Here is a 26,959-nt window from a genome sequence, read left to right on the forward strand (position 1 = left end):
GTCTGGGTTCTCCAACGTTCTTACCTGACTGTTTGGCAGCTGGTTGGCGATTTGCAGTTACATACAAGTCACGCAACGCAGTACTGTATGTTATACTGTGTGTCTTTCAAGACATGCATGTGACTTTCTTTTTCACACAAATGAAAGGGTGCGCCTTCATCTCAGCAGCCAGTACAATCTGTTTCACTCCTGGCCTGGATTGGCATCAGACTTATGAACCTAGACATAACCTTAAGCTACTGTCAAGCTCTTCCCATAAAAAAACCACCCTCCCACTGCACTCATCATCTGTACAACAAAAAGTCATATGCTGCAACCCAAGATCCCAGCACTCTGAGGCACTTTGTATCTGTGCCAATTCCATCATCTGCACATTTCCTTCATTTTAGGGACTGTGCAACAAAGTCAGCTTGTGCGTGTGTGTGTGTGTGTGTGTGTGTGTGTGTGTGTGTGTGTGTGTGTGTGAGTGAATGAGAGAAAATAAAAGTGGTGTTTAATTAGACATAGGAGTTAATTAGTGGTGTGTGTAAGCCATGTCAGATTCAGCAGCTGTCTTGGGAGCACAGCCTGGCATCAGAAGCTTTATTGACTTTTTGGTGACACACAACCTCAGACAGAATTACACTCTCACAAACACATGCAGCCTTGCACATGTAGTTTCCCGATGCACACACTGTAACACACAGTTGACTGCATGTTCAAAACACACAGACAGAAAGCCAGGCAACCTTGCAAGTTCAAGAGGCAGCAGCATGTTGTTGTGAATATGACCCGGTGACCGCCACTAAATCAAACTGCTATCTGTAGATTGCCCTCGCACACATCTCAACAACCATAACAGCTGACAGTCTGCTCTGACACAATTAGAAATGCACACACTATCAAAGAGCCCAGAAAAAAAGACAGAAAGTCTTTCGTCCTCTCCCATTCCAGAGCTGGCAGAGAAAGAAAGACATAAAAGAGAATGGGCGAGAAATAGGTAGAAAGAAAGCAGAAGGGGTGGAGGGAAGCTGGAGAAATGGGTGAGTTAAAATGACAATGGGAAGTCTCCTTCAGTGAGTCAGTATTCAGGCAGGCTGCCTCAGGGGGAAACAGTGTGGTATGAATAACAAGAGGCAGGATGACTAGGTGAAATCCCTGACTGGATAACCTCACCAGCTCCTTCAGCCACCCTCCTGGCATACAGGCAATCCCCAGAGAGAGCCAGAGGGAGAGAGGAGAGAGAATGAAGAAGGACAGTGAAAAGAGAACAAGGGCAGTGCAAGGTAAAATGAATGAGCTCTTCATCTGCATGCTAAGATGAAGAAAGAACTATTGTAGGCAGCAGTTCCTCACTATTGTTGTTGCTGTTTGTTGAGATGCATTCATAAAAAGGGTCATAAAGGATGTTTCATCCTCTCTGTACCACATCTGCATTTTCTTCCATCCTTTCATTTGCCTTGTGCCTTCTTATCATCTTAACGTGACAATAAACCTCTATAAAGTAATTCCCCTGCTGCTAATAAAAATAATTTAAACATGACAGCAAATGTTTATGTGCGAGGAGCCAGAGCAACCTGTGGCTATAATGCAGTCTCATACTCACATTTGTTGCTTGTACTGTTCTCAAATCTGTTAATGGGAGCATGTTTACTTTTAATATCTCATATGCCAAGGTAACTATTGTTAGGTCACTCTGCCATAGATTTGGGGGCTTCTGTCTCTTCCAAGTGTACAGTATATTTACCACAAAGAGTACTACCAGATTAGCTGTGAAGTCAGCTACCTGCCGCCTTTGCTTTCAACACTGGCTCTTCCTGTGCAATAGATTGCTGAAGCACGTACTGTGTCTACCCTGCTGCAGATGACTGACAGCACAGACAGCTGCTGACAAGCTTTGAAACACAAGCACCCACACAAACACACAACTACTGACAGACTGTCTTGCATACAGAGACTCACCTTCTAAAATCAAGAGAGAGCAGACCCCCTGTGTGTTATCACGGTTTAAACAATAATCCTAGGCAAAGTGGATGAACTCAGAGGTACTGACTGTTTTTTTTTTTTTTTTAATTGCTATCTTAAGTCATTCCGTCACTGATAATTTATGAATTGCTAAATAAAATTCATGCTGTTTATAAATGTGTCCTCTGTTGAGAGATGAATCAGAGATGAGCAGTGAAGGACAGATGCACCGTTTCATAATTTCCTTACATCAAAGGAACCAGAAGTCAGTCAGCTTGTCCTATGGGCCACCTCTGCTAAAATAAGCTTTAGTTATGCTAGGAATCTGTAACAAAGCACAACAAGCTTTAAGCTGAACACTTGCGCTTCATCACTGTTATAAAGTTGTTGTCGCTAAGATGTTAGCAAATAGTTTTCTCTTTACTCATCGAGCAGATACAGAGCAATGTCTCCTGTTTGGTGCCGGACAGGCGGTGTACAGAGCAGGAGTGGAAATGAGGCTGGTAAGGGCAATGAGAGTGAATCAGCACAGTAATAAGCTGAAAGGGACTAAAACGCTGTCTAGAGCTGAGATCAACTGCAGAGTCAGATGATAATTATCAGTTGTGTCATCTCTACAAGTGATCCTTCTCACCTTGCACATTCACACTCACACAATCATTTGATCTCTTCTTAATTTAAAACATTGCAGGTTTTAAACACATTACACTATGGCAGATGTCATTGTAAGCACAACAATGTTCTCTATTCTCACAGGATGATCATTCAAAGGAGATTAATTAGGCCTGTTCTTTTTGGAGCTCATACATGCATACTAAACGCTTCTAGAGAAAATGTCCTGTCGTTTTGGAAACATGCACAGATTTTTAATACATTTTATGTAGTTCCCATTTAGCCTATCTGAATCTCCATGTGCTCATTAGTGTGTCTGCAGCAGCCTCAACATGGATAATTTCTCCTTCAACTCTTGAAAACAAAAAGTTGTCTCTGAGTCCTAAAGCACACATATTACAGCGCCAGAGTCGAGATTTCTCAGCAGCACAACTCCTACTGTTTTTCTGTTGTCTGTGTGATCTTTGTCTCTCCTACCTTTTTCTTTTCCTGATCTGCTGTCCTGCACCATCACTTCTCCACCATCTGTTAGCATGGGATTCATCCATCTCAGCAGCTTTCTTTGTCTTAATAATAGCACCTTGGTGGGAGCTTAAGATGTGGACAAGCGGGCCAAGCACTTAACAAAACGCTTGTTCAGCATGCACCAATTACAATAGGACTGTCTTTCTCTGACATGGTGTAGAGGATAAATGCTATGCCATTTTGGACCCGGAAAACTCATTACGCTGTTAGTGTAATGTTCATATCTGTGGATTTATAAACCATATATGTAACCAATAATGTAACATAACTAAAAAAAGCCCCCTGGCAGTGATACGTCCTGCACAAGGAAGTTAGATCACAGGGTTGAGCTGACCTTGTATATACAAGCCTACGATGGATGTGAGGTTGCAGTGCAGACTCTACACCCAGGAGAATTTGGTCTGTGAGAGATGGACCATGAGACTAAATTAAACATAGATTCAGACAGTCTCTTTGTCCTAGGAAGGAAAGTGGGTGAGAGGTTGGAGTGTGATATGATGATACGCCTTATTTGGAGTGGGAATAAATTGACAGACACTAGTGCCACAGTGAGATCATCTCCCACTGCCCAAGCTGGAGACAGGTTTTCAGTTAGCCAGTTTGCAGCCGAGACAACTCAGATTTGATGTGGCCTATGACTTTCCATGAAATGGTAGGTGAAATTACCCTACAGGTAGACTGACAGACATTAAGACTGGCAGGCTAAAATGCTAAAAATGATACTGAATCTCACTCTCCTCTTTTTGAATCACTCCTACTTTACTCAGTCATGCTAATATGCAAATAATTACAAATACATTAATGAATTTTCATCTCTGCACAAGTCTAAATGGGGGTTCATTTATCATCACAAATGCCCGCCAAAATAATTTCATCTTCTTTTTGCAAATGTAATTTTTGAGGGCCTCAGAAATGTAATACTGCCATGTTTTGGCATGTGTGATCTCCTCTAGGAGTACCTAATTGAGCATTTTGGCACATAAACACATTTGGGCTTGTTCAGGTAGGCTCCATGGCGCTGCCTGTTGATGCAGAAATGGAAGATAAGGAATTTTTACGATTGAGTGCATCCGTCTCATGACAACACTTGCACAGTTGGTTGTTTGATCACCTCTGTTATGTAACTGTCCTGCAGGCCCTCACAACCACCTCCATTTCATAGCCATTAACAGATGGTGGAAGTGCATCTGTCTGTAAATAGCTAATATTTTCTAGTTGATGTTTGGTCAGCCAGGCTATATGCTAAACATACAAAATATGAGCACGTACAAACACACATAAATAAGCACACACAATCACTCTGACACTTGGCGCTGGTTCACCAGTAATCGGTGTCATTTAGAGGACAATAGCTGTTGGTGCTAGATAATGAAACATTAGGACTTAGCCCCTGTATTCCCGCTGGTCTACTAGCTGCCAACCTTATTTCAGCTACATTATCTCCTGTACCAATGCTGACTGATACAAACCTATACATACAACAGCCCATAGCTGCTTCAGCAAGCTAGCCTTTCTGTTCAGACCAAAACCGTAAATCTTTCTATTTTTTTTCCACCAAGCGGGGACGCTGTGCTCCCAGCTATACTATAGTGTCAAGCATAGGTCACAGGAATGAATTTCTGTTTAATTTAACTGTGATGGTAAAGTGTTTACTGGACCTTCTCTCTTATACATACAATCTTTTTAGTGCCAATAGTGGCTGTTTTCTTTTATCTCTTTTAAATTGCTCTTTTTGATTGGGCCAAGTATTATAGATTATCTGACACAATTTCATAATAAAAGCATGCTAGATTGCAGGAAATGGTTGATTGGGTTATTAATTCAGTTTTTTTTTTTTTAGTGCCAGAATCTGGGAAATAACATCTCTTATCTGTGATGTTGTATCAATATACAGCTCTGTGCCACTCTGTTGACAATTCATGGGAGACTGAGTTTGTGCTTTCATACAATGTTGATCTGATTGTTTACATGCAAATGAGATTTATATAATCATAATGCTATCAGTTTAGGACAGGACAATCTATGCTTATCACATCAAAATCCCTTTGTTTACAGTCCCTGTCACCTTTTTCCACCTTTTCCAAATCACACAGACCAAACTGGGCCTCAGGCAAATGTATCAACATTGAAATTCAGCAACATTGATTTTTAATTACACTTGGCATTTACTTATAGAGGTGATATTAAAAACTTAGACGTTTTTCACAGACTAATTAGATGGTCTTTCCCACTGCAAGTAAATGTTTAACCTCTCACCTTCTTGCTTAGCGTAAGCCCTTGTTTTGTTGGCTCATGTGATTTGAACATTGGATCAAATGGTTACTTAGCCTGAGCAGACTTTAATGATTTTAACTCTGTACTGTGTTTGTGTGTTTCAGGGACGGAGGCCGGGCTACTTCTCTTTCCTAGATCCCTTCTCCCCTGGAGTCTGGCTCTTCATGCTTCTGGCCTACTTGGCTGTTAGCTGTGTCCTCTTTCTGGTAGCCAGGTAAAAGAGCTCACCAGTAAAATATGCTCTGTAAAGATGAGAGTGAAAGGCAGAAAAGAAAGTGAGATGAACAAAGGGATAGAGTACAGAGAGTAAAACCATAAAAGAGGTTTGTTTGGGGGTTATAGTAACAGGAAACAGGTGTCTGTTCTCTTGCTTTTCTTCAGTTTCTCTGGTTGTTCTTCCACATCACAGTAAAAAAGATGTTCTCCTCCCAGCGGTGGGTCTCCAGTATCACACTGACACCTGCTGGACAGGCCTGGCACAGCACAACTGCTGTTCCAGCACAACAAAATTTAATTGTTTACATTTCTGAAACATTTTAAATGGCATACTATCTTACAACGCACTTTACCAAAACTGAAAATAATAGATCTAATATAACCATCTGAAATCAATTTGTCAGCCTTCTGTGTGTGATATAAACTATTTGCCATATGAACCGCATCTCTAAAAGTTGAGTCAATGATAATTATATGAATGATATGCACTTTCCATTTTTGCTGAAGTTCGCTAAGAATATTTCCCCTACAATCATACTGGCTCATAAATTTAAGGATTGCATTTATTCATTTTATGTCCAAAAACATTACTCAGATGCTGAAATTGGCAAAGTTACAGTATGAGTTATTGCAATGGTTTTTCCTTTCAAAGAGTACCTGGCCACAGAGACCGATTCTTAATGTGGCAAAGTCAAGTAATAACATCTAAAGCCATCTTTTTGTGCCAAAATGCCCTTCAAAGATCAGCTGGAGAAGCAGCAGAGGCTTCAGTAATCTGAATGAGGCAGATGGTCATTTAGCACTGAAACTTTGGAAGCTATCCACTTGACTTAGGGCTGTATATTTTTACATCCAGTGTAAACAGGAGGGATGATTACAGTATTTCAGTTTACACATACAGTAAGCACCTGTTGTATTGTATCAAGATGTAAAGTTGTGTTTTTTGGTTGTTTTTTTTTTTTCATTGCAACTTTTAAAGAAAACTTTTTTTTTGTTGTTAATTTCAGCAGATCTGATGGAAATTATACCCAATTTTTAAGACTGAGATAAAACTTTTTTCCCCACAATCTAACAGAGTTGTCACTTGTCACATAACTTTAACTTTGCACATCGCCAACTGAACATACCAGTTACAAAGCTTTCAGTCTCACTATTTAAGCAGGCATGGGGAATAAAAAGCACATTGGTTCTTTCTCTAGAGAGCCAAGGTGACTTTGTGCACCATTGACAGTCAAAGTTGTTTTTCCTTGTCTTTCACTCCATTTTCTTTCTCCATTTCGCTCAATCCCTGTCTCTTGAGTTTTGCTCTTGAGTGAAAAGTTAATCCATCTTTTATTCCCACTATTGTTGCCTGTATAGCTCCTGTGTCTCTTTTTGTGCTCTAAACCCTTTGTGTCTTTCCCTCTAGACTGACACCTTATGAGTGGTACAATCCTCACCCCTGTCTAAAGGGTCGCTGTAACCTGCTGATCAACCAGTACTCACTTGGCAACAGCTTCTGGTTCCCAGTTGGAGGCTTCATGCAGCAAGGGTCCACCATTGCTCCCAGAGCCCTGTCCACACGTTGTGTCAGTGGAGTGTGGTTAGTATCGGCGACAGAGACACACAAACATGAATGCACTTGCATGTTTTCAGCTGTGAAGCTCACCCATTCAGTTCTGTTGTGTTTTGAATTTGTGCCTGTGGCTCCATCACAGAATGTATTTCACCTCTGATGGGATCTTGAAGCTACATTCCAGATACCTGGGACATCAGAGTTCAAGATGAGCTTATAATGACATTAGTACTTATGGAAAACATTCTGTCCGTGTACGTCTGCCTCTGCAACTATGACCTCACTTCCTTTCATTCAAACTGAGCATTGTCACCTTTACCCATGCACACCCACCCATTCATCCATCTACCCTGCCATCTACTGAAAATCCAGCAGTGCTTTCTCACAGGTGCGCAGTTATTTTAATCCTCCTTTACTTTCATCCAGGCAGTCTGTCTTTGTACACTAACTTGTCAATTTGCATATTTTATAGGCGAATACATATGTTCTTGTCCTCTGTCGCTCCTCCGCAGGTGGGCCTTCACATTAATCATCATCTCATCCTACACAGCCAACCTGGCTGCCTTCCTAACAGTTCAGAGGATGGAGGTGCCTATAGAGTCAGTAGACGACCTCGCAGATCAGACAGCGATAGAGTACGGCACCATGCATGGAGGATCCACAATGACATTCTTCCAGGTGAGAGGGTACACATATAATGCATGATACACTGTTTATACTCACTACCACACACATTAACGAACCTAAGAGGCTGCAGTGATCTATGGGCTATCAATTGTCCTCCTCATCACCTTTCTGTCCTTCCTGTCTTCCGCCTCTAACTACAGGTTTTATCTGTTTTCTGTCCATTTCTCACCACAACCCTTCAATATCCCTCTCCCCTGGGAGATGGGGCACTGCCCGAGTCCCTGCAAGAGACACAAACACACACACACTCACTGTCCCATTTTATCCTCTCAAGATTTGACCTTGGAAAGCGAGAGATAGAGAGAGAGAGAAAGTGAGAAACAGGGAAAGAATGTTACAGGGTGGCAGTGAAGGATAATTCTGTTGAGAGGAAGAAGAGCTTTTATATATGCTTGGTCTTGAATAACTCAGTAAGACAGGTCAAGAGAAAGTGGAGGACAGGTGGGGATGTTAAGTGAAGTTTCAGTACCAGACTTGGAAGCTACTCAAATAGGAAAAAAGGGTGTGCTGAAGAAAAAGGGAAAAAACACATTCACATTTAACAGCAGCACTGCTCTCAGAGAATTTATCTATCAGTTAGAGAAAATGAAAAAGAAAAATGAAAACCAATCTCTACCTGTGCTGATAGGCTTTTGTTTACTGTCTACCACATCTGACTGTTTCTCCTGATTGTATCTCACCTGTTTGCAGAACTCTCGCTACCAAACCTACCAGCGTATGTGGAACTTCATGCACTCTAAGCAGCCCAGTGTGTTTGTGAAGAGCACGGAGGAGGGGATCGCCCGTGTCCTCAACTCCAACTATGCCTACTTGCTAGAGAGCACCATGAATGAGTACTACCGCCAGAGGAATTGCAACCTGACTCAGATTGGAGGACTGCTGGACACCAAGGGCTACGGCATCGGCATGCCACTGGGTAAGTGAAGGAGGATGTGATGAAGAATTAGAAGATTTAAAAGTTTACTCGCACAGGTTGGAGACTTGATGAATAACAGCAGCATTGATGGTGAAAGGAAGTTCAGTGTAAAATAAAGTCATCAGAGGACAAAAGCTGATGCGTTTGCTTAAATACACTGTATCTTCATGTTGAAGTTAAGAGGAGGGAATGAGGAGCAGGGGCGTTAGTTGGAGGACACACCGTAATCATCACAATGGAGAGTTAAATTGAAAAGTAAAGCCTCAGCAAAGACAAACCATTAGTTATTATCACAAGAAGAAATGATGCAAAAAGTGTGAAACTAAAAGATTTATAGCTAGACTTTAACGGTGCTTGTTTCCGTGCTGTGATGTGCGAAGTTAGGACGAGAGAACGGGAATTTGAAATATTGTTGTGTACAACTTACTTGCTGCTCTAAGAGTATAAACACAGGGTTTACTTACGCTTTGATCTCAGGCTGAGTCAAACTGCAGACTGTGAGAAAAACACACCTTAAAGTAAACAAGATTAATTTCGATGCCTTTGATGCCTAAAGGATAGTAAACTCCACTTTTTGGTGGATGATATGCCACACTGCATGCTGTGATGTGACCTGTAGAACATGGGAAAATCAAAGTAAGCCCTTTAATCTTTTTGAAATCTTATTTTGTTAAAACAAAGTCTCCCAATGGAGTGGCATAGTTTCACTTTCACCACATTAAATAAGAAGAAAAACTCATAAAAACGTCACTTGGCTTGCGTTTGGCATTTGAAACAAGCAGATTTCTTCCGGAGGTAAAGTATGATGGTTGAATCCAGCTTGACACACCTTCATGGGACAGTTTTTGCTGCTGTCTTCCCTCTAGGGTCTGTGTACCGTGATGAGTTTGACCTGGCCATCCTCAAACTACAGGAGGACAATCGTTTGGAGATCCTCAAGAGGAAGTGGTGGGATGGAGGCAAGTGTCCAAAAGAGGAGGACCATCGTGCCAAAGGTTTGTCTCTGGTTAATCCTCATCTGACTTGTTCTTCAAGCTCTACTGTAGTTTTAGAGATTAATGTTTGCAACTGTATTTTGGCTAATTTTTTTTTCTTCCTATCATTTCTGCCTTCTACTCCAGGTTTAGGTATGGAGAATATCGGCGGCATCTTCGTGGTGCTGGTGTGTGGCCTGCTGGTGGCCATCTTCATGGCAGTGCTGGAGTTTGTCTGGATGTTAAGGCAGACACCCGGAAATGAGGTGAGAGAGGGTTATCTAACCTGCATCTGCTTTGTCTCCCTCTCCCCTCCCTGGCTCCCTCACCCTCACAGAGCTGCTAGGCTTACCCAGTGAACACAGCTTTGACAGGAGGTGTAGCAAGAGTCTTCCACTTCCTCTGGGTTCCACTTGACATTCGACCTTCCTCTGTGCAGCTTATGAGACATAATCAGCACAAAACCAAAGATATACCTCAGTTATACCTCAGTCAGAGTACATGCATATATGGATGATGTTCTTTTTGTATGTAAGCAGTAGAAGATTCAGACATATCTATATGAAACAAAAAATAATGCGCATATATAGAATACTGAATGTAGTTCAGTCTTATTGGTGGTGAATACATACTTACAGCCTGTTGCCACTGAGATTTTCTTAGTAAAAATAATTGTGGTTGTTTAATTTTAGCCTTAATCCAATAATCTTTTTAGTTAAAAAGATAACTGGCAGTGTGTGCACATCTTCACTCAAAACCCAGCTGTCAGATACCAGAAGTCATTCGTTAGATTCGGATATAAATGCTGGACGTTAATAGACTAGTTGTGGCCATCAATCAGAAGTTTGCATAAATAAGTGACCATCAAGGGAAGTAGAATAGTTTTTAAATGAAATATTTCTATTAGAAAGAAAAACAGCTATAAATAAAAGTTTTATTTACACTGATATTAGATGTTTATTATACTCCTAAAGCTGTGCTATAAATGAATAAATATATTATCAGATACATATATATTTCAACTTCATCTGGAGTGAGGTCACTGGACTCCTGCTGTTTGTAGAGGACAAAGTCCGAAAAAAAAAAAAAAAAAAAATCCTGAAAATTTTTACTTTTGTTAGTGAAGTAGCTCTGCTGCGCTACTCTTCAAGCAGCATTAACAAAAAATGGTCGAGTAATAGAGTAGAGAAAGATGTGCATGCAGTGTTGTTGATTATTTCTGTTCTCATTCCTTGAAAAGACATTTGATATTTGTCTTCTCACATGGACTCCACACTGTGACTTTAATTCAATAAACATTCAGAATGTGAAAGTCAAAACCCTACTCATGTGATTCCTTATTTTGAGCAGAAAAGATTGTTTCATTCTAACTTGTAAAACCCTGTGTTTGTGTGTGTGTGTATCTCTACGCCTGTGTGTCTATGTGTGTAGTTGTTACTGTGTTCATGTGCAGCATGTGTGGATTGATAAATAGCCTCTCCTGCCTCGCACTTGAGCTACAGTATCGTGTCTGTTATTGTAGTTTTTTGAGTTAACGTACCCAGTGGAGCACTTGATCAACAGCCAAGGAGATAAAATGTGTGTGTTACATGTCTGTGTGTGTCTGAATAGTGTATATAGTTTCACGTGTAATATATGTGTTTATTTTTACTGCGGGTTTTTCAGTTTACACCAGCCATCTCTCTGTTGCTCCCACTGTTCACGGATTACAAATATAACCATGAAACCATGAAATGCACATGTATGTGTCTGTGATGTTCATCAGTCATTCAGTCAGTGAGTTGTCTGGCCTCTCTCCCTCTCTCTTCCTCTCTTATCCCCCTCTCCCCTGTCTTCATCTCCCTGTGTGTGTGTTTGCAGCAGTCAGTTTGTGAGGAGATGTTGCGGGAGCTCCAGGGGATCGTCCTGTGTCGTGACAGTCTGCAGGTGAGACGCCGGCGGGCGGCCTCAATGGTGCGGCCACGACCTTTGCCACTGGAGGAGCGCCGGGCACGAGCAGCCGCAGTCAGCCTCAGCAACGGCAAGCTGTGCGGGGGCACTGGGCTGCCTGAACCCCTCTCCCACAGACTGGCACAGGAGGCTGCGATGGTTGCGAGAGGATGCAGCCACATCCGTATATGCCCTGAGTGCCGACGTTTCCAGGGACTAAGGATGCGTCCTGCAGGGGCCACTGGGGCCCTCCCATCACCCACACACAGTGAGGAGAGCATAGAATGGGACAAGACCACAAATAGCAGTGAACCTGAATAATGGCCAGTGGCTGCAACAGGGCTGGCTTTCCCAGCTGCCACCTCTACTTCCCAGGGATCAAAGATCTCATAGGATTTTGATACAGCCATTCGGAGCTTGGTCTTAAAGGGCAGGACAATGCTGTGAACTTTGTTTTGTCCTTGAGGCAACAGCCAGCAGTCAGTTTTTGGAATTTCTTTGGGTGATTTTTTTTTTTTGGTCATAGGAAAAACTGATGAGTCTTTCTTGTTGTGGTCTGTCCCTGTTGGCCCTCTGTACTGTGTAAAACAGGATGGGGAAAAAACTGCTATGGGGCATTTGTACTATGCAGTATTTTCAGTCATTTATCATTGTGCTGTTTCTTTTTTTCTTTTTAAATTATTTCTGTCCTCTGTTGGATTATCAGTACTGAATATTGTTATTCTATTGTTCTTAAAAAAAAAAACTTCAAACAAGTTTCTTTTTTATCTGCCAATTTACTGTATGAACATATATTGCCTCTGGAGAGCTGCAAAGATGAACAGACAAATGCAAGGTCATCCTTCAAATCTTTTTATTTTGAAAGTGCCAAAAACCATGAGTATTATCTTGTGGCTAAAGAAAGCACCACAGCCTTGAGGAGATCAGAAAGTCATCTGAACCCACAAACCATAGAGAGGCATACAGACACATGGACTTCTTTTATAGTAGTGATACTCTATTAAAAAATGTTTTAACTGTTGGTATCTCTGAAAGACAGCGACTGCATGTCAAGAGTTATTGTCAGGTGATTAATTGCAAAAGTGGTGACTGAGTAGCTGAGAGAATGATTTCCGGTTTTAAATACCTGTTTGAAACATGATGGCTACACACATACAAACACACATTCATGAAAACATCTGTTTATTTCCTTCGTCCTCTGAGTGTTGATGTTACTTTCTCCTCCATCTGTCCCACATCCGTGACACATTTATCATCAACACCTGCCCTCTTTAGGATTGCTCACTTAAAATATATAGTTTCCTGCACACTATGTGCTCTCTGTAAGACATGAGAAGTCACACATATTTAAGAATGATGCATGACTCATGAAGGAGGTGTAAGAATGAAACCCAGCATATATCAGAACCAACCAAAAACACGAAGTCCCTGGTAAAGTACAAGGGTTTTTTTTTTTTTAAATATCAGCAGTTGACTTGAGTTATTTTAAATGTCAAGGCACTTAAACCTTTATTGAAAGTGATGTTTTACACTGTGCTTCAAGGAGGATTTCAGTTCACACCAGCCTAGATGCTCTCTTGACATTTTCATTCTTCTTTCCCAAAATCCAACCCAAACCTGAAATACATGAATCGGGTCCCTAGGAGATTGATTTTTAATGCACTGAATATTGATTCAGGCAGTTCATCAGGTCAATTTGGGTGATTACTCAAATTAGTAGAATCAAATTAATTGAAGTTAAAATGATATGGTTTAGTGATTCTGATTTTTCAGTCAGTATTTGAAATGCATCGATTCGGTTTGGTTGTATTTCTGAAAAGAAATTTTGTCTTCATTTGCATTATATCAACCATACCTTCAAAAGTGAAACAATGAGAACAAACCACCACCAACAAGAGTCTTAAGATCCACTTAGTTTCTGACTGTGACACGGGACTTAGTGTTTCCTCAGTGCTGCGACTCATTTGAAGGTGTTACTGTGTGGTAGCCTGACTGTTGCACAGTGGGGATCAGCAGTCTTCCACCTGTCTTTACTTCTTCCTGCTTATCTCTGATGTGTCCATCATTTTAAACCTGCCCATCAGGTTCTGTCAGTCACCATCTCTCATAACTAGGCCACCAACTCAACTCAGCTTGAAGGTATCTCTGACTCTCTTGTACTTTTATTAGCCATATTCACTTTTTATCGCTGACATTTTCATCTGCTGCTTGTCATTTCTGTGCATATGCTCTTTTAAAGAGTGATTGTTTAAAGGACGTGTCCATTTGTCCTGTGTCTAAAGTTAGAAATAACAATAATTTTGACCCTCTCGTGTGTGGTCACACTGGCATTCACCTTGGTGTCGAACCATTCTGTCCTTTCTTTTAATACTTCATATGTGCACTAACAAGCATATGAAAAGACATGGTTTCACCCAGACTGCCTCCACAATTATTAGGCTCCTGTGCTTGTGATATTGTGGTGCATCCACCACTGACAGACCTTGGGTGAACAGGAGTATTAGCACAACCACACAATCACAAATGAGCGGGAATTTCTATTTCTTTTTTCTACCTCTTGAATGTCAGTTTAATCAGTTGTGGAAAAGTGTTTTAGAAATTCAGATGGTATTGTAACTCAGTTCTGTAGTGCATCCGAACTTCAACAGGAACACGTCTGTATCTGAAACAGCATTGAATCTGCTTGATTTGACACCATACATAAAAGAATAGGAATCACAGATGTATTATGTTATCATCTGCTGATGAGCCAATGGTGCCAGTGCATCTAATCTACAAGTGATGAACTATTATTGTCCGCCAGAAGGCATGTAAATATAGGCTGACCAACAGGGACCCCAGTAATGGTCCAAAGTGTTTTGTTTTGGGGGGGTTTTTTTGTTGTTTTTTTTTTTTGCAGGAGTAACTGTCACTTGAAGTTGGTTATATTTGTAGAACAGAGATACATGTGTATAATTGTTTATATGGACACAATATGGCATTTAGATATACTCACACTATGGACACATTCACAGGCTGTGAACATAATTGATAGAAAACTGTTCACAAACCATTAATGTAACCTTTCTATATTTCTTTATATAATAATGTAAATGACAAATTGCAATGCAAATAGCAAAGAAAAAAAAACAGACTCACATTTCATTACCAGTTTTATAAAAGAAGTTTCTATCCATTTGCTGAATGTCACTTAGAATCTCATGAGAGTAAGAAGGCACTTGCTGCACTCTAACTTTTTAAACGCTAAAAACATTTACAGCGGTGCTAAATCAAGCGTAGTTGGAATGAGATTGCCAATTACCTTGAAGGCATGAAGAGCAGTAGAGTAAGAATTAAAACAAATCCCACTGAAACACCAGGCAACCTTTGCTGGGAGACCACTGAGAAAAATGGCAGGGTTTGGCTGCAATATTTTATATGCTTTATTTTCCTATGTTGACATTTTTATTCCATTATAAATACATTTCTTAAGACAACCACCATTCTGTGGGGTTCTGGGTTTGCTTCTTCTTTACTTGGATGTTTTTGACCTTCAGGTCTGTTTAAATCAGTCATCTTAAACAGCCTCTGCACTTTGTTTTTCTAGATTTATTATTCAGCATACAGATATATTCAGGCACTGCACCTGTTTGGTTGTGACACACATGCAGAGAAGCAGTATCAGGATATATGGGTTTCTAGCAGAGTGAACATGACAATTGTTGAGTGAACCGGAAAGAACTGATGCGTCTATCTCGTTTCTCTTCCATAACTGAGTTAACATCTGCACACTTGTGAATCTTTTGAACAGCTGAGGCTCTTGTGTGAGTGGGAAGTCTAATGAAGGCAAATTGGCTTAACAACTTACTTGCATTATATGCACCTGCTCACCTGTAGTCCATCTCTCACTGTGATTTTCAGTGGATATTTCTCTTTCCTCAGGATAGTGAGTAAACACCGTGTATCTGATTTCTGGTTTAATTCAGACTGTCCCTCTCTCTCCTGTCGAGTACCTGTCACTCACTCTTTTCCATTCCCCCCCATAGAGATGGCATGTTTTTCAGTGCTTTACCAACCTGCATCCACACTCCCATACAGTACAGTAGCTCTTGGAAAAGTCACACACACGCACGTAAGCAGCCACTGCCACCTGTATGTTACTGCTGTGTCAAAGTTTTATTTCATTGTGCTCAGGCTTCTCCTTCTGCCTCTGGTGGTCCAGCTCCATAAATTAAGTGCATCTCTAACCACCATGGCCTAGCTGCTGTTGGATTTATGGAGCCCGTGATGTGCACTGAGTGCCTGCAGAGGTGTGTGAAAATCCACTTCACTCCTCAAGCTTACCCAGTTGTAGCACATAGCAATACCAATGTCCCTGTAGTTGATTGTTACTCAGCAAGGATTTAGGATTTATAGCGTAATGAATCTAATGCAGTTTGCCACGCTAACAGCTCACATCCCATACACTTTTTTTATTAGGCCATTCCATGTCAGTAAATTTTGTTTTTGACTGTTTCTTTTTTTTTCTTTTTTCTATTTTGTGATTTAAATTTTGCTCAGATAAAACTTCCTATTTTGAAGCATCGCAAGTTCCATGTCCTGTATCTAGTAAACCAAAACTCGGACCCTGGGATATTTAGACATTTTTTTTAGAGAACTGTGGGTCAGTAACTCTGGAATGAGTCTGATTTTATTGCTTTGTAAGAGCAATTGTTAAATCTATTTATCCTATTTGTACTGCCAATACTGCAACCCTCTATCAAACAACTGCATAAAAGTGTTTATGTCCACATACACCCCATAACTGCCACTAACAAGCACCACATCCAAGAAAACCAATTGACATGACATGACATCTGTGGAAACCTATTTCATAGTGAGACTTGTGCACATTTTTAAGTCAGAGCTTTCATATTGATTTGCTGGCAATTAATTGCAAAACGCTTGTTGTTGTTGTTGTTGATGTGTGGTCAAAGAAAGGGTGTTTAGAGTGCAAGAATTCTCTCCAAGGTGAGATACTGTCAACGCTGTTATACAGCCTTTTGTTCACTGACAGTTGTTGCTGAACATATTGACCAAAACATCTTGACATTGTTTGTCTTTCAGAGAAATAAAATGGAGCTTCATTTACTTTGAGTTTCATTCCCTGACTATTCAGTCCAGCCTTGATCGATGGCCAACAGATGGGAAAGGACTGATTACCTAGTCGAGTGCGCATGAGTGTGTACGTGTGGGTGGGAGTAGAGTGAGCGTGTGTATGCGTGGGTGTAGCTGTTTGGGATTGCTCTCCTGTGCTTGCCTCCATGGGAAATCATACAGTGAGCATCTTGATTCATCAGCTGGAGGCCATCTCTTTGGATCATTAGCCAAAAGCCCAATGAACACAGAACACAGCCAAGTCAAATTCCAGTGGAAGCCAGCAACAGACAGCACTCATTGTGAGGGATTCACCAGAAAAATGAAAACAGCCAGTTTGTCATTGTGTAAATTTGTCAGTTGGGTAATGAAAAACAAAGCCAGGTATTGATTTTTTTTTTTTAGAGTTTTAGACCAGTCACCATACATGGTTATGTTAAATATTGGCACTGACTGCACTTCTCAGCAGAATATTATTATTGTCTCTGACTACATGCTTTGATAAGAAAAACATTTAACAGGCTTTTCAAATTAAAGCTCATTAATTATGTGTACCATGAATTAAACAGTATTTCTTTTTCCACTAGTTAAAAGTTATAGAAAAAATGGATATAAACATATGTACTCATATATATTCACTGCCAGAAGTGGCAGTTCAAGTTACTTTATACTTCTACTTGATAGTATTTCAGATGGAACTATTGTGCTTTTTTAATTCATCATGACATTTACTTCACAGCTAGTTCATTTTCAGATTAATATCTTTTCATGAACAAATATGTATATAAATTTCATTGTTGAAGCTTAAGAGTGGTTCCGTTTTGCTTGTTACTCCTTACATAAAAGCAATGTTTAATTTGGGCCTTGTAACGTGTCACATGTCTTTGATGCCATTTCTTCTCTAGGCTGCACTGGTTAGAAGGTTCTGGCTTTCAGCCTTGGGCGACCTGGGGCCTTTCTATGTGGAATTTGCATGTTCTCCACAGGTCTGTGTGGGGATTTTCCAGATACTCCATATTCCTGTCACAGTCCAAACACATGAAGGTTAGGTTAATTGGTAACTCTAAATTACCTATAGGAGTGAATGTGCGTGTGACTGGTTGTCTGCCTCCATGTGTCAAAACTTTATTTGCAGTCTGTGCCTCTCGTCCAATGTCAGCTGGGATTGGCTCCAGACCACCCTGTGACCCTGGATAGGAAAAGTTCAGGTACAGATAATGAATGGATGTAACAGTACTTTGTTTTATCGTTCCTCTACCATTAATCATCTCGCACACACTTGGTTAGGCAGCACTGGAATGAAATACCTTCATAACCGTATATAAAGTAGTTAAAATTAGCTCCAGCTTGACAAGGTACAACAAGTGAATTATGCATACTGATGCATCACTATAGATTTTATAACATCATATATAAAAATAAATCAGTGTCAGGGACATTTTTACAGAACAAGTATGTAAGCTATCTTTTTGTACATTTGGCCGATAATAATTAGATACTGAATGCAAGACGTTTACTAATGGAGTAATGGAGTCTTGTATTGCTATCCTGGTCATTTTTATTTAATTCTAATTATTTTATTCTAATTATTTAGTTTTGTTAATAAAAAATAAAGTATGTATTCCTGCACTAACAGGTAAACTATTCTTAATTCCTTCTGAGTACAGAGATGACTGCAGTCAGCCATATTAAACCCTTCACAAATAGAAAACACATACCCCCTGAAGGCAACAACTCTTTGTGTTTTAGGAGAAAATATTGGTTTTCTGATAAAGGCCTCTTGAGTTCCTCTGTTAATTGGTCGTTAGAGCACAGAATTATCTTAATCCCTGGATAAATGATTCATTACCTCACAGATGAGAGGCTAAAATAAACCACACTGGGCCATGAAAAAGACACAGAAATGACAGCCTTGGAAGTAAAATCTGTTCATCTGGCTTCCCTCGGGGAACTATGGGTTTATTGATGTTGGGCAGCTACTGTAAATCATATTTCCTGCACCATTAACTGTTATTTCGCCTTTCGCTTGTCATTTTTTATTGTTAGTCTACCTCATATTGAACATTACTTTTTGTGGACTTTTTATATTTTCCTTTCTGGTGAGTTTTTTGTGCTGTTGTGTGTTAAATAAAAGCACAGCTGCCTAGTAATATTACAGTTAAATAGTGGTCTTATGTCTCTGTGGTTTAGTGGCCAGTTTCACCTTTTGCTTGTTTGGCTGTTACCATATTCATATCCACTGACACAGCATGAAACACAGCCAAGACATTGTATTCACCATTTTTGCTACTATACCTATGTTGTAAGATCACGAGTCTTTACTATTGTTTATAAAAAGTACTGCACTCAGTCCAGACCATGTTTCATCAATTTCATTAGTTTGTGTGTGTAATTGCCACAGATTTTTATTCAGCTTTAAAAATATAAATTATTTATACACACAGCATAAAATGCTAAATACACAATATAACACTCTGAAGACACATGGGCCACCATCTCCTTGACCGCAAACAGTAATTTGCTACATCTAGTGGGCATTAGACAACATTACAGACACTACATAGTGAACTCGTCAATACATCCATGATAACTTACATGCGTTTATGTGTTAGACGTACTAAATTGTTAGTTGTAAATTGGTGCTGTCACGGATGTCACATTCATTTGAGCCAAAAGAGTCCGATCAAACAGAACCAAGCTCTAGATACAGCGTTAAACAAATGTCTCTGACTGAGAAGAGCAGCTGGTTGCATTTGTAAGGATCTTGTCTTTTAGATGTCCAGTGCATTCAGGCCAAATTCAGAGAGCAGTTCCTTATATGTTTGGTGAAGGGCTGTGCTCTTGTCCTCCCATCCCTCTCTTGCCACAGACAGCTGGGAGGTCAGGCTGTCTAGAGTCTCCTGCACAAAACATGAGTACAAATGAGATGCAAGCTTTTCTCTTTAAATCACCCGTTTGTCTAACCTGATAATCCACCCACCCTTAACCACCTTTCAGGAGTGAGCTGATGGAGAAGAAGCATAATTAGATGTGTGTAGATGCATGTGTCTTACAGGGGCAAAGAAAAAAAAGAATATATTACATATTCAATTCCTATTTCTAACTGGGCTCTAGGTTTGATCACATAACTCTGAAGATCTCCACAATGTTTGAATGTTGCATGTACTGTCTATGGTCTGGCAATTTGGCACTACCTATAGAATGTATTCATATAAAATTCTGCTGTTCTATAATCAGAGTCATATTGTCATGGTTTAAAGTAATATAATGTACAAACAGGGAAGAATAACATTTAGTATGTGTTTATTGTGGGCATTGAAAACTTGAGTTCACCATTTAAAACAGCTCCTGAGCACAGTCCAATAATAAATCTCATCTCATTTTGCACAAACAGTGGTGTGCATCCAGACTGACTGGCAGATTAATCCTCTGTGGCACTTTAATGTCAGAACGTCCAAACAAATTATTGGAGTACTAACTTTATGTCTAAATACCTGCTTCTGACACTGACACTTGAGTATTTTTTGCAAACCTGTTTCAGGCAAAGTGGGGACAGAATCTACTGAATCTACTGAAACCTACTGTGCAGATTTAGTTGGACAAAACCTTGACACTAAAATCCAGGTTTAAAAAATATATTCTCCTTCACATGAGTATGGGAGCAGCAGGAACTGACCTGTCTTCTTATGTCAGTTTGTAGTTATCTCTCTGTTTGACACCAGTTTTCTTAAGAACAAAACCTGATTACCCCCTGCTGCATCCACAAAAAGCCCACGTCGTAGGATATGTGAATTGATGATTTTGACAATTGTTAGAGGTAGTATCAAAAAAGACCCAGACAGCAGTTGTTATCAGGATTGTCTTGTTATTCTAAAAACAAAAATCTTTCAAAGAGAAAAATTCTACATCCAGTGGCCCAAACTTTGAATGGTCTGAAAAAAGGTCCAGCATTATGGGCCAAGTTGTCTTCTTACCATAATGCAGTTGAACAGACATGGCTAAATGTGACTGTACAGTAATTAAATCTAAATAAATCTGACCTGTCACCTGTCGTTCAGAGTGCAGTGCATGGATGAGCTGGACCTACTGCTCTGTAAGACCCAAACACCGGTCCTTCACACTCTTATGTTTACGCAGTGGCACACATGCAAGCACACATGCAACTACTCTTCCCTCACCATCATTTATGCTGAACAAAAACAAAGTTAGTTCACACACAGCTGATCTCAATTCACAGACAGTAGTAAATACCAAACTGCATAAAGAAAACTAGATGACACATGGTGGCTGAGGGAATTAAGTGTATCCAAATTGGTTTGTATGCTTATACATGTTGATTTACAGTGCATACAGTTTCAAAGATACTTGTTCAAAACTATAGATGTCTGTGGGTTCTTAGATGTTTCTTAAAATCAGTTTGTATTCATTTTCATTTGAACTGGCTTGTATTGCAACTCACATGTAAGACTTTCACATAGTCTGTTTCCATGTTCTCAAGCTTGTGTTGGAGGTTAGATATGGTAGCGTCCTTATCATGTTCCATCTGTTCACGCTCTAGTTTCTCTTTGCTCAGTTCTTCCTGACACAGGGCTAGGCAGACAAATGCATACAAGCATGCTATCAATGAACTTGCAGAATACTTGGGACATCTGTGTTTTTATTTCTTTAGTCATAAACTTTGTGTTTTCATACCAAGTTCTCCCTTCAGCTGGCTTACTTCCTCTTCCAACCTCTTCACCTTCTTGGTCAGCTCTGTTTGCATGGTTTTGTACTGGCGACTCAGGTCTACAATAACATTTGTGTCAACAAGGTTAAACTTAGCCCTCATTGCTGATTCACTTTGTAAGGTTAATGCAGCAATCAGCTTAGGCACCAGCTAATTAGAGTTTTTGTTCCTTAAAAATTAGCCTACCTGAACCTTGGCAAACATGTCCTTCATCCTCATTCCCAAAAGGATCTACGCTTATCTCAGGATATTAAAAGAGAGACTAATTGTTGATTCATGCCCTGTCTGTACAGTACCAGAGTTGATGTCCCGGTGGTCTTGTCTCTCGTGCTGCAGCTTCTGCTCCATGTCTCTCATGCGTCTCCTCAGGTCAGATCTATCAGACTGGACCTTTATTATAGACTCACACTGTAGGGCTGTGGTAACCACACAAACACATGCATGTGTGAATGTCCATACAAGTGGTCTTTTTTTTCTTATGTTTGACTGACAGTTACACTTTGTAAAAATACTTAAATTACATTTCTATTGAAAGCACAACAATGTAGAAATACTTCATCACAAGTAAAAGCCCTGCATTCAAAACCTTATCTAAATGAAAGTACAGAAATTTATTCAGACTTTCTCTTTTTCTACATTTTGATATATTGTAGATTTTTTTTTTAGTTTGTTATTTTTATTTCAATCAAATACTTTCAATTATAAGTTTTCTCATGCTCTCAAAAACCTTTAAATGCTTCCAAATTGTAGCCTGTCATCTGTATTTTACAAAATGTGGTTTCTGTCTAATCATTCTAGGCCTGATTGATGATTTGCTGAGATGGTCATCATTCCATTAGGTTCTGTCATACTGTATCTGCAGAGGACTTCTAAAATTCTGTTACAGTGACCAGTGGGTCCTTGGTCACCTAGTTGTATTCATTTATATTAAGTCCCTTTCAAAACTATGTTCAATCAAAGAAGATGGACAAGCTGGAGCTAATTGAAATGTGCTATGATCTATCACAGTGTATTTATTTTTTAAACTAAGCATTCAAGGTTATGCTCAGTTTGACAGTGTAAGTAATATAAAATACAGTACAGTAATTGTACATTTACATTTACTCAAGCACTGTACTTAAGTACAACCACTGTACTAAACAACCTAAACAGTATATAAAGTAATTAGGATTAGCTCCAACTCAAGAAGCTCAGTAAAGTGCTGCTTACATACTGAAGCATCTGTATTTATTTATAACTAATTACAACACATTAGTCACAAAGGTTGACTTTCTGCAAAAGCAGCACTTTTGACATTTAATAATTTAAGCACAGTTTATTGATACTTTTTTAATTACCTAAGGCTTTATAGTGCAGGCCTTTTATTAATAAAGTGTTTTAATTGTTTCTTTTTGAACTGCAGTAGAGTAGGTTTGCCTAGTTCTAAATAAAAGCATATTCTACCTTATTTAGAAACACTCAATTTGAAATTGCTGCTCACCGATGTGATCCTGTAGGATGGCTATATCCAGAATACTGCGCTTATATTTGGCTTCCAAGTCATTTTCACCTGCAACCAACCAAACAACAAACACTTGATAACAAAACAATAATATTTCTAATAAAAATAAAATAAAATTTAAAATCACAAAAGCTAAAAAAAAAAGAATAACATCATGAGCACAATTACTTTTTTCTGGATTCTTCTTTGTGGTCTTTTTTGTCTTTTTCTTTGGAGGCATGTTTGCTTGCTGTGAGGGTGCCTGCTCAGTCCTTTGAACACACAAGCTATAGGCTTGTCTATAGGGATGAGTCTTTGTTGCTGGGCGCTGGTTGCTGAGTGAGTTTTCATGGCACCAACAGTGCAGCTTGATTGATAGTTGATTGACTTTAATAACAGCCAATCACAACTTGACTGAGGCACGGTTGCCTTTTTAGCTGATGCACATGGGCCATGTAATTGGATCCTTTACTTTAGGGAGACGTGCCAAGGCGTCTTTTGTTGTCGGGGTGATCCCGGCCCTCACAGGGGGAATTCAGGGCTGCATTCAGCATCTCTTGGACGTTTTATGAATGCTGCACAGGCAGAGGCGCGCACCGAAACACATTCATGACTCGTGGACGCGCACGGGGAAGGCGTGGAGTTTGGGTTTTGAGTCGGGAGGGGAGGGGGGGAACGGAAGGAGGCATACAGGAAAGGAAAGGGCCACACATACACGTCACGGGGGAAGCAGAAAAATGCTGGGCAATGTTTAATTTCCGCAATTATTTATTCACCCCCGTTCCCGTGGATGTCTGTAAAGCCTTTGCAGTTTAAAGTGCAACTTCCTCTCGTAAGTCATTCGGGAGCGCTCCCTGTCGCAGCCTCGCAGCCCGCAGAGGACGGCCGACACTGTCACACGGGCACTGAACTTCCCGTCAAGACGCAGCACAGGCGAAAAGAGCTGCTGCCGACAAAAGAGGAACGACATCGGGGGTTGTCACAAGGCGAGGACACGCTCCAGTCGTCAGGGCGTCTGGGCAGAGAAACGGTGCCATTGTCCTCCAGCTGAGGGCGAGTAGAGACAGGTCTGCGCTCTGCTAATTAGCCTGCGTGGGTCCCTGCAGAGACAGAGCAGCTAGCTGCAGCACACAGCGGCTTGCACTGGGCGTGAGGGACCGAGGGACTTGTTTTAGCCACAACCGGGACATTTACCCAGCAAGCTGATGTTAGCTTCCCTGATGGGAGCCTTTGTGCGATAGTCATCCCTCCCTCCCTCCCTCTACCCCCCGTCGGACCCTGGCTTGGATTCGCCACTCGGGCGCTGTCCTCGCCGGGGGGTGCCGGATCACCATCGCCCGGTCCACCTAACTCCAGGCGACGGTTCGGTCCCCCTGACCCCTGCCCTGCTTCGCCTGTCTGTCGCTCTGGCCGACCCTAGTCGAACCCGAATATGGCAGGGAACCTGAAGAAAGGCGGGGGGCTAATCGGAATGATGAAGGATGCCTTCCAACCACACCATCACCACCTCCACTCCCATCACCAGCCCGGGGCCGTGGACAAAAAGACGGTAGAGAAATGCTGGAAGCTGATGGACAAGGTTAGTGACGGTCACCGTGAACCAGCCGTTAACTAGCCGTTAACGGTAGCCCCGGCGACTGCTAGTTAGCTAACTATCGCTAAGCTAGCTAATCTTTGCCTGCTGCAGGTCTGACGATGCTAACGTGAGTTAGCCAACCTAGTCAGCTGGCTGAAGACATAATTCACAAAACCCGTGTTTTGTTCTGCATTATACCTCATGGGCTACCTGGCACTACTTTAAAACATACACACTGCTTGACATTAATGTTACAGAACAAGGGTATCGTCAACACATCTGTTTGCTAGTGCTGTTACCACCCTGTGCTAATTAACCCGTGAAACTTATAGCTTGTTAGACAACGTTTAAATAAATAGTTTGGGAACATTGGCATGAAGGAAGACGATAGGCTTTGTGTCAAAACACGCCAATCAGCTGCTAGCACAGGAACTGTGTCTCATACATTGTTGTTGAAATGTCTACAGTCAACTATGTGTCAGCCCTTTGGGAGCTACAACAAAGCTCAGAGAAAAATAAAAGACAGCTATGTAACTAGGCCAATTATGCTGTTTCACACAGGAGACTCATTTCACAGCTTCACTTCTCGGAAAAAATCTAGCTGTTTGACCCCCAGTTTCCTGTGAGATACACACACCAATATTAGATTGAAAAGGAAGACAAGACACTTTTGTGTCGTCTCTTCCTCTTTCAGGCCTCAGTTTAGAGCTCTGATGATTAGAGACCATGTCAGTTTACAAAGCTTTTATTAAGAAACCCCATCCAACTTTATTTTGTTCCTTTAGCATCTGTTGTAGATTCTCCTACTACACACTCTCCACCCCTCACTCTTTCTACCGAACAGAACAGAACAGAAATGACATGAGTTTTCTTCTATTTTTGTCATCCGTTAGTGTTCTGCAGTCTACTAGAAGATTTACTATCAAGGTTTGTGTCTGTACATACTAAAGTGCCATCAAAAATGACTGGGCAGCTAACTTTAAGCTACTTCAATGATCTGCAGAGCCAAGTTAAAATTTACAGCATACAGTACAGGAATAATTTACCATGTGTTCACTGCTTAACCCCATAAAGCAGTTGAGGGATCGTGCCACCAGAATGGTGGGAAAAAAGTCTTACCTTTTTGAAAAGGGGTATAAGAGCAAAGGTATTTTTTTCTCCACTGCATTGTTTAAAATAGCTGAGGAAATATTGTTGAGCACTATAAAACCGCAGCCCAACATATAATGTTGCCCAATATCTGTAGGAGAATAATGTGGTTTCTTTTTGAAAAACCTCTCACAGAGGACTAAGTTAAATTTGATCAGAATCATGAGATAATTTTTTTTTTCTTACAACTTGTCTGTTGTGTTCATAATGTGATCAGTATTAAACCTGTTAATACCCAAATCTTGTGTGAACCCTTTACGAAAGAGGTGTTCTTCATTTAGCTAATTGCATCACGTCCAAACTTGAAATTAACATTTAAAGCATTAAAACCTAACCATTAGCTGTTGCATGACTGTCTCCGCTCTTGAATTTGCCACATGCCTCAAGCAAGTTGTACATTGAAAATTGTCATTACCAGCCTTCTCAAGGCTTCTTTGAGTGTAGACCCAAAACAGACCTTTGATAGTACTAGAAACTGGTTTCATGCAGTTACAAAATTTGTCAAAGATAAATAGATAAGTTGTTCATCATAGTTTGTCATCAGACTTACTTGAAAAATATTACCCATATTGTGAATTAAAAAACTTTCAGGAAATGAACAAAAAGTCAATTCTTTTCAGTTTGCTGGACATCGGGCCAAATGTGTTTTCTAGGAATAGTTTCTGAGTTCTGCAGAAATTTGCTGTTCCAAGACATTTTTAAGCACTTTGTCATTCGGTTGCATTTAGTTTGATAAGGAATTGATTAAATTCACTGTTTGTAAAGACTATTGTGCAAGTTGCATTTCCAGATGTATAAAACATGATTGTGATCTTATAGTGGCCAACTAAGCAGTCCTTGATACACCCTCATGATCTTGTGACCAGTGACTTTGTAATATTTATCTGCAAATGAGGAGTTGTATTGATTATAGAATTAAGTGATACAAACATGTTTCACCTATGATCTACTTACACGTAATGTCAGTTTGAAGTTGGACTTTCTGTGTGGAGGCCCTAGTGAAGGCCCACATGGTAAAAACATTTCACATGTGAAATCAGTAATGCTTGAAATATCCTGCGGATCAAATGTGGCTTCATACTTTTTTAGAGGTGTTTGATAGTGGTGAAGAACCGACTGGTCTCAACACATTGGCCATTTACAAACTGGGCTCAAATATTCCTAATATGTTACACTCAGTAGATGAAAATGATATCCTCTGGATTCATGACATAGATCACAGATCAGCTAATTTTTTGTATTTTTTGGTTAACTGTTTGTAAAATGTGAGAAACAGTCAAA

General features: G+C 40.4%; 3 protein-coding genes across 3 annotated transcripts in view; 2 read left to right on the top strand and 1 right to left on the bottom strand.

The window, feature by feature from the left end:
* Positions 1–11,953, top strand: part of grik4 (glutamate receptor, ionotropic, kainate 4) — a 124,068-nt gene extending 112,115 nt beyond the window's left edge. The window contains exons 13-19 of the mRNA XM_026313269.1: positions 5,460–5,569; positions 6,980–7,153; positions 7,639–7,804; positions 8,504–8,729; positions 9,596–9,724; positions 9,851–9,969; positions 11,564–11,953. Coding sequence (XP_026169054.1) covers positions 5,460–5,569; positions 6,980–7,153; positions 7,639–7,804; positions 8,504–8,729; positions 9,596–9,724; positions 9,851–9,969; positions 11,564–11,953 — 1,314 coding nt within the window. The remainder of the gene's footprint in view (positions 1–5,459; positions 5,570–6,979; positions 7,154–7,638; positions 7,805–8,503; positions 8,730–9,595; positions 9,725–9,850; positions 9,970–11,563) is intronic.
* Positions 11,954–19,285: 7,332 nt separating this feature from the next.
* Positions 19,286–24,036, bottom strand: drc12 (dynein regulatory complex subunit 12 homolog). Its single transcript, XM_026313281.2, has 6 exons — positions 23,143–24,036; positions 22,954–23,022; positions 21,770–21,889; positions 21,440–21,532; positions 21,207–21,337; positions 19,286–19,647 (listed from the first exon to the last, which is right to left on the bottom strand). The coding sequence occupies exons 1-6, from the start codon at positions 23,192–23,194 to the stop codon at positions 19,519–19,521; spliced, it is 594 nt and encodes a 197-aa protein (XP_026169066.1). The 5' UTR covers positions 23,195–24,036; the 3' UTR covers positions 19,286–19,518.
* Positions 24,037–24,385: 349 nt separating this feature from the next.
* cbl (Cbl proto-oncogene, E3 ubiquitin protein ligase) overlaps positions 24,386–26,959 on the top strand; it is a 34,124-nt gene continuing 31,550 nt past the window's right edge. The window contains exon 1 of the mRNA XM_026313257.1: positions 24,386–24,532. Coding sequence (XP_026169042.1) covers positions 24,386–24,532 — 147 coding nt within the window. The remainder of the gene's footprint in view (positions 24,533–26,959) is intronic.

Source organism: Mastacembelus armatus, chromosome 13 (assembly GCF_900324485.2).
Source record: "Mastacembelus armatus chromosome 13, fMasArm1.2, whole genome shotgun sequence".
Taxonomy (NCBI): Eukaryota; Metazoa; Chordata; class Actinopteri; order Synbranchiformes; family Mastacembelidae; genus Mastacembelus; species Mastacembelus armatus.

Excerpts from the sequence above, each read along its gene's own strand:
- drc12 (XM_026313281.2), bottom strand. The coding sequence starts at position 23,194 with ATGCCTCCAAAGAAAAAGACAAAAAAGACCACAAAGAAGAATCCAGAA. Across the intron at positions 21,533-21,769 it reads CCACCGGGACATCAACTCTG|ACCTGAGTCGCCAGTACAAA; the intron begins GTACTGTACAGA and ends ATGTTATTGTAG. Across the intron at positions 19,648-21,206 it reads ACTATGTGAAAGTCTTACAT|GAGACTCTAGACAGCCTGAC; the intron begins GTGAGTTGCAAT and ends TGTTTTGTGCAG.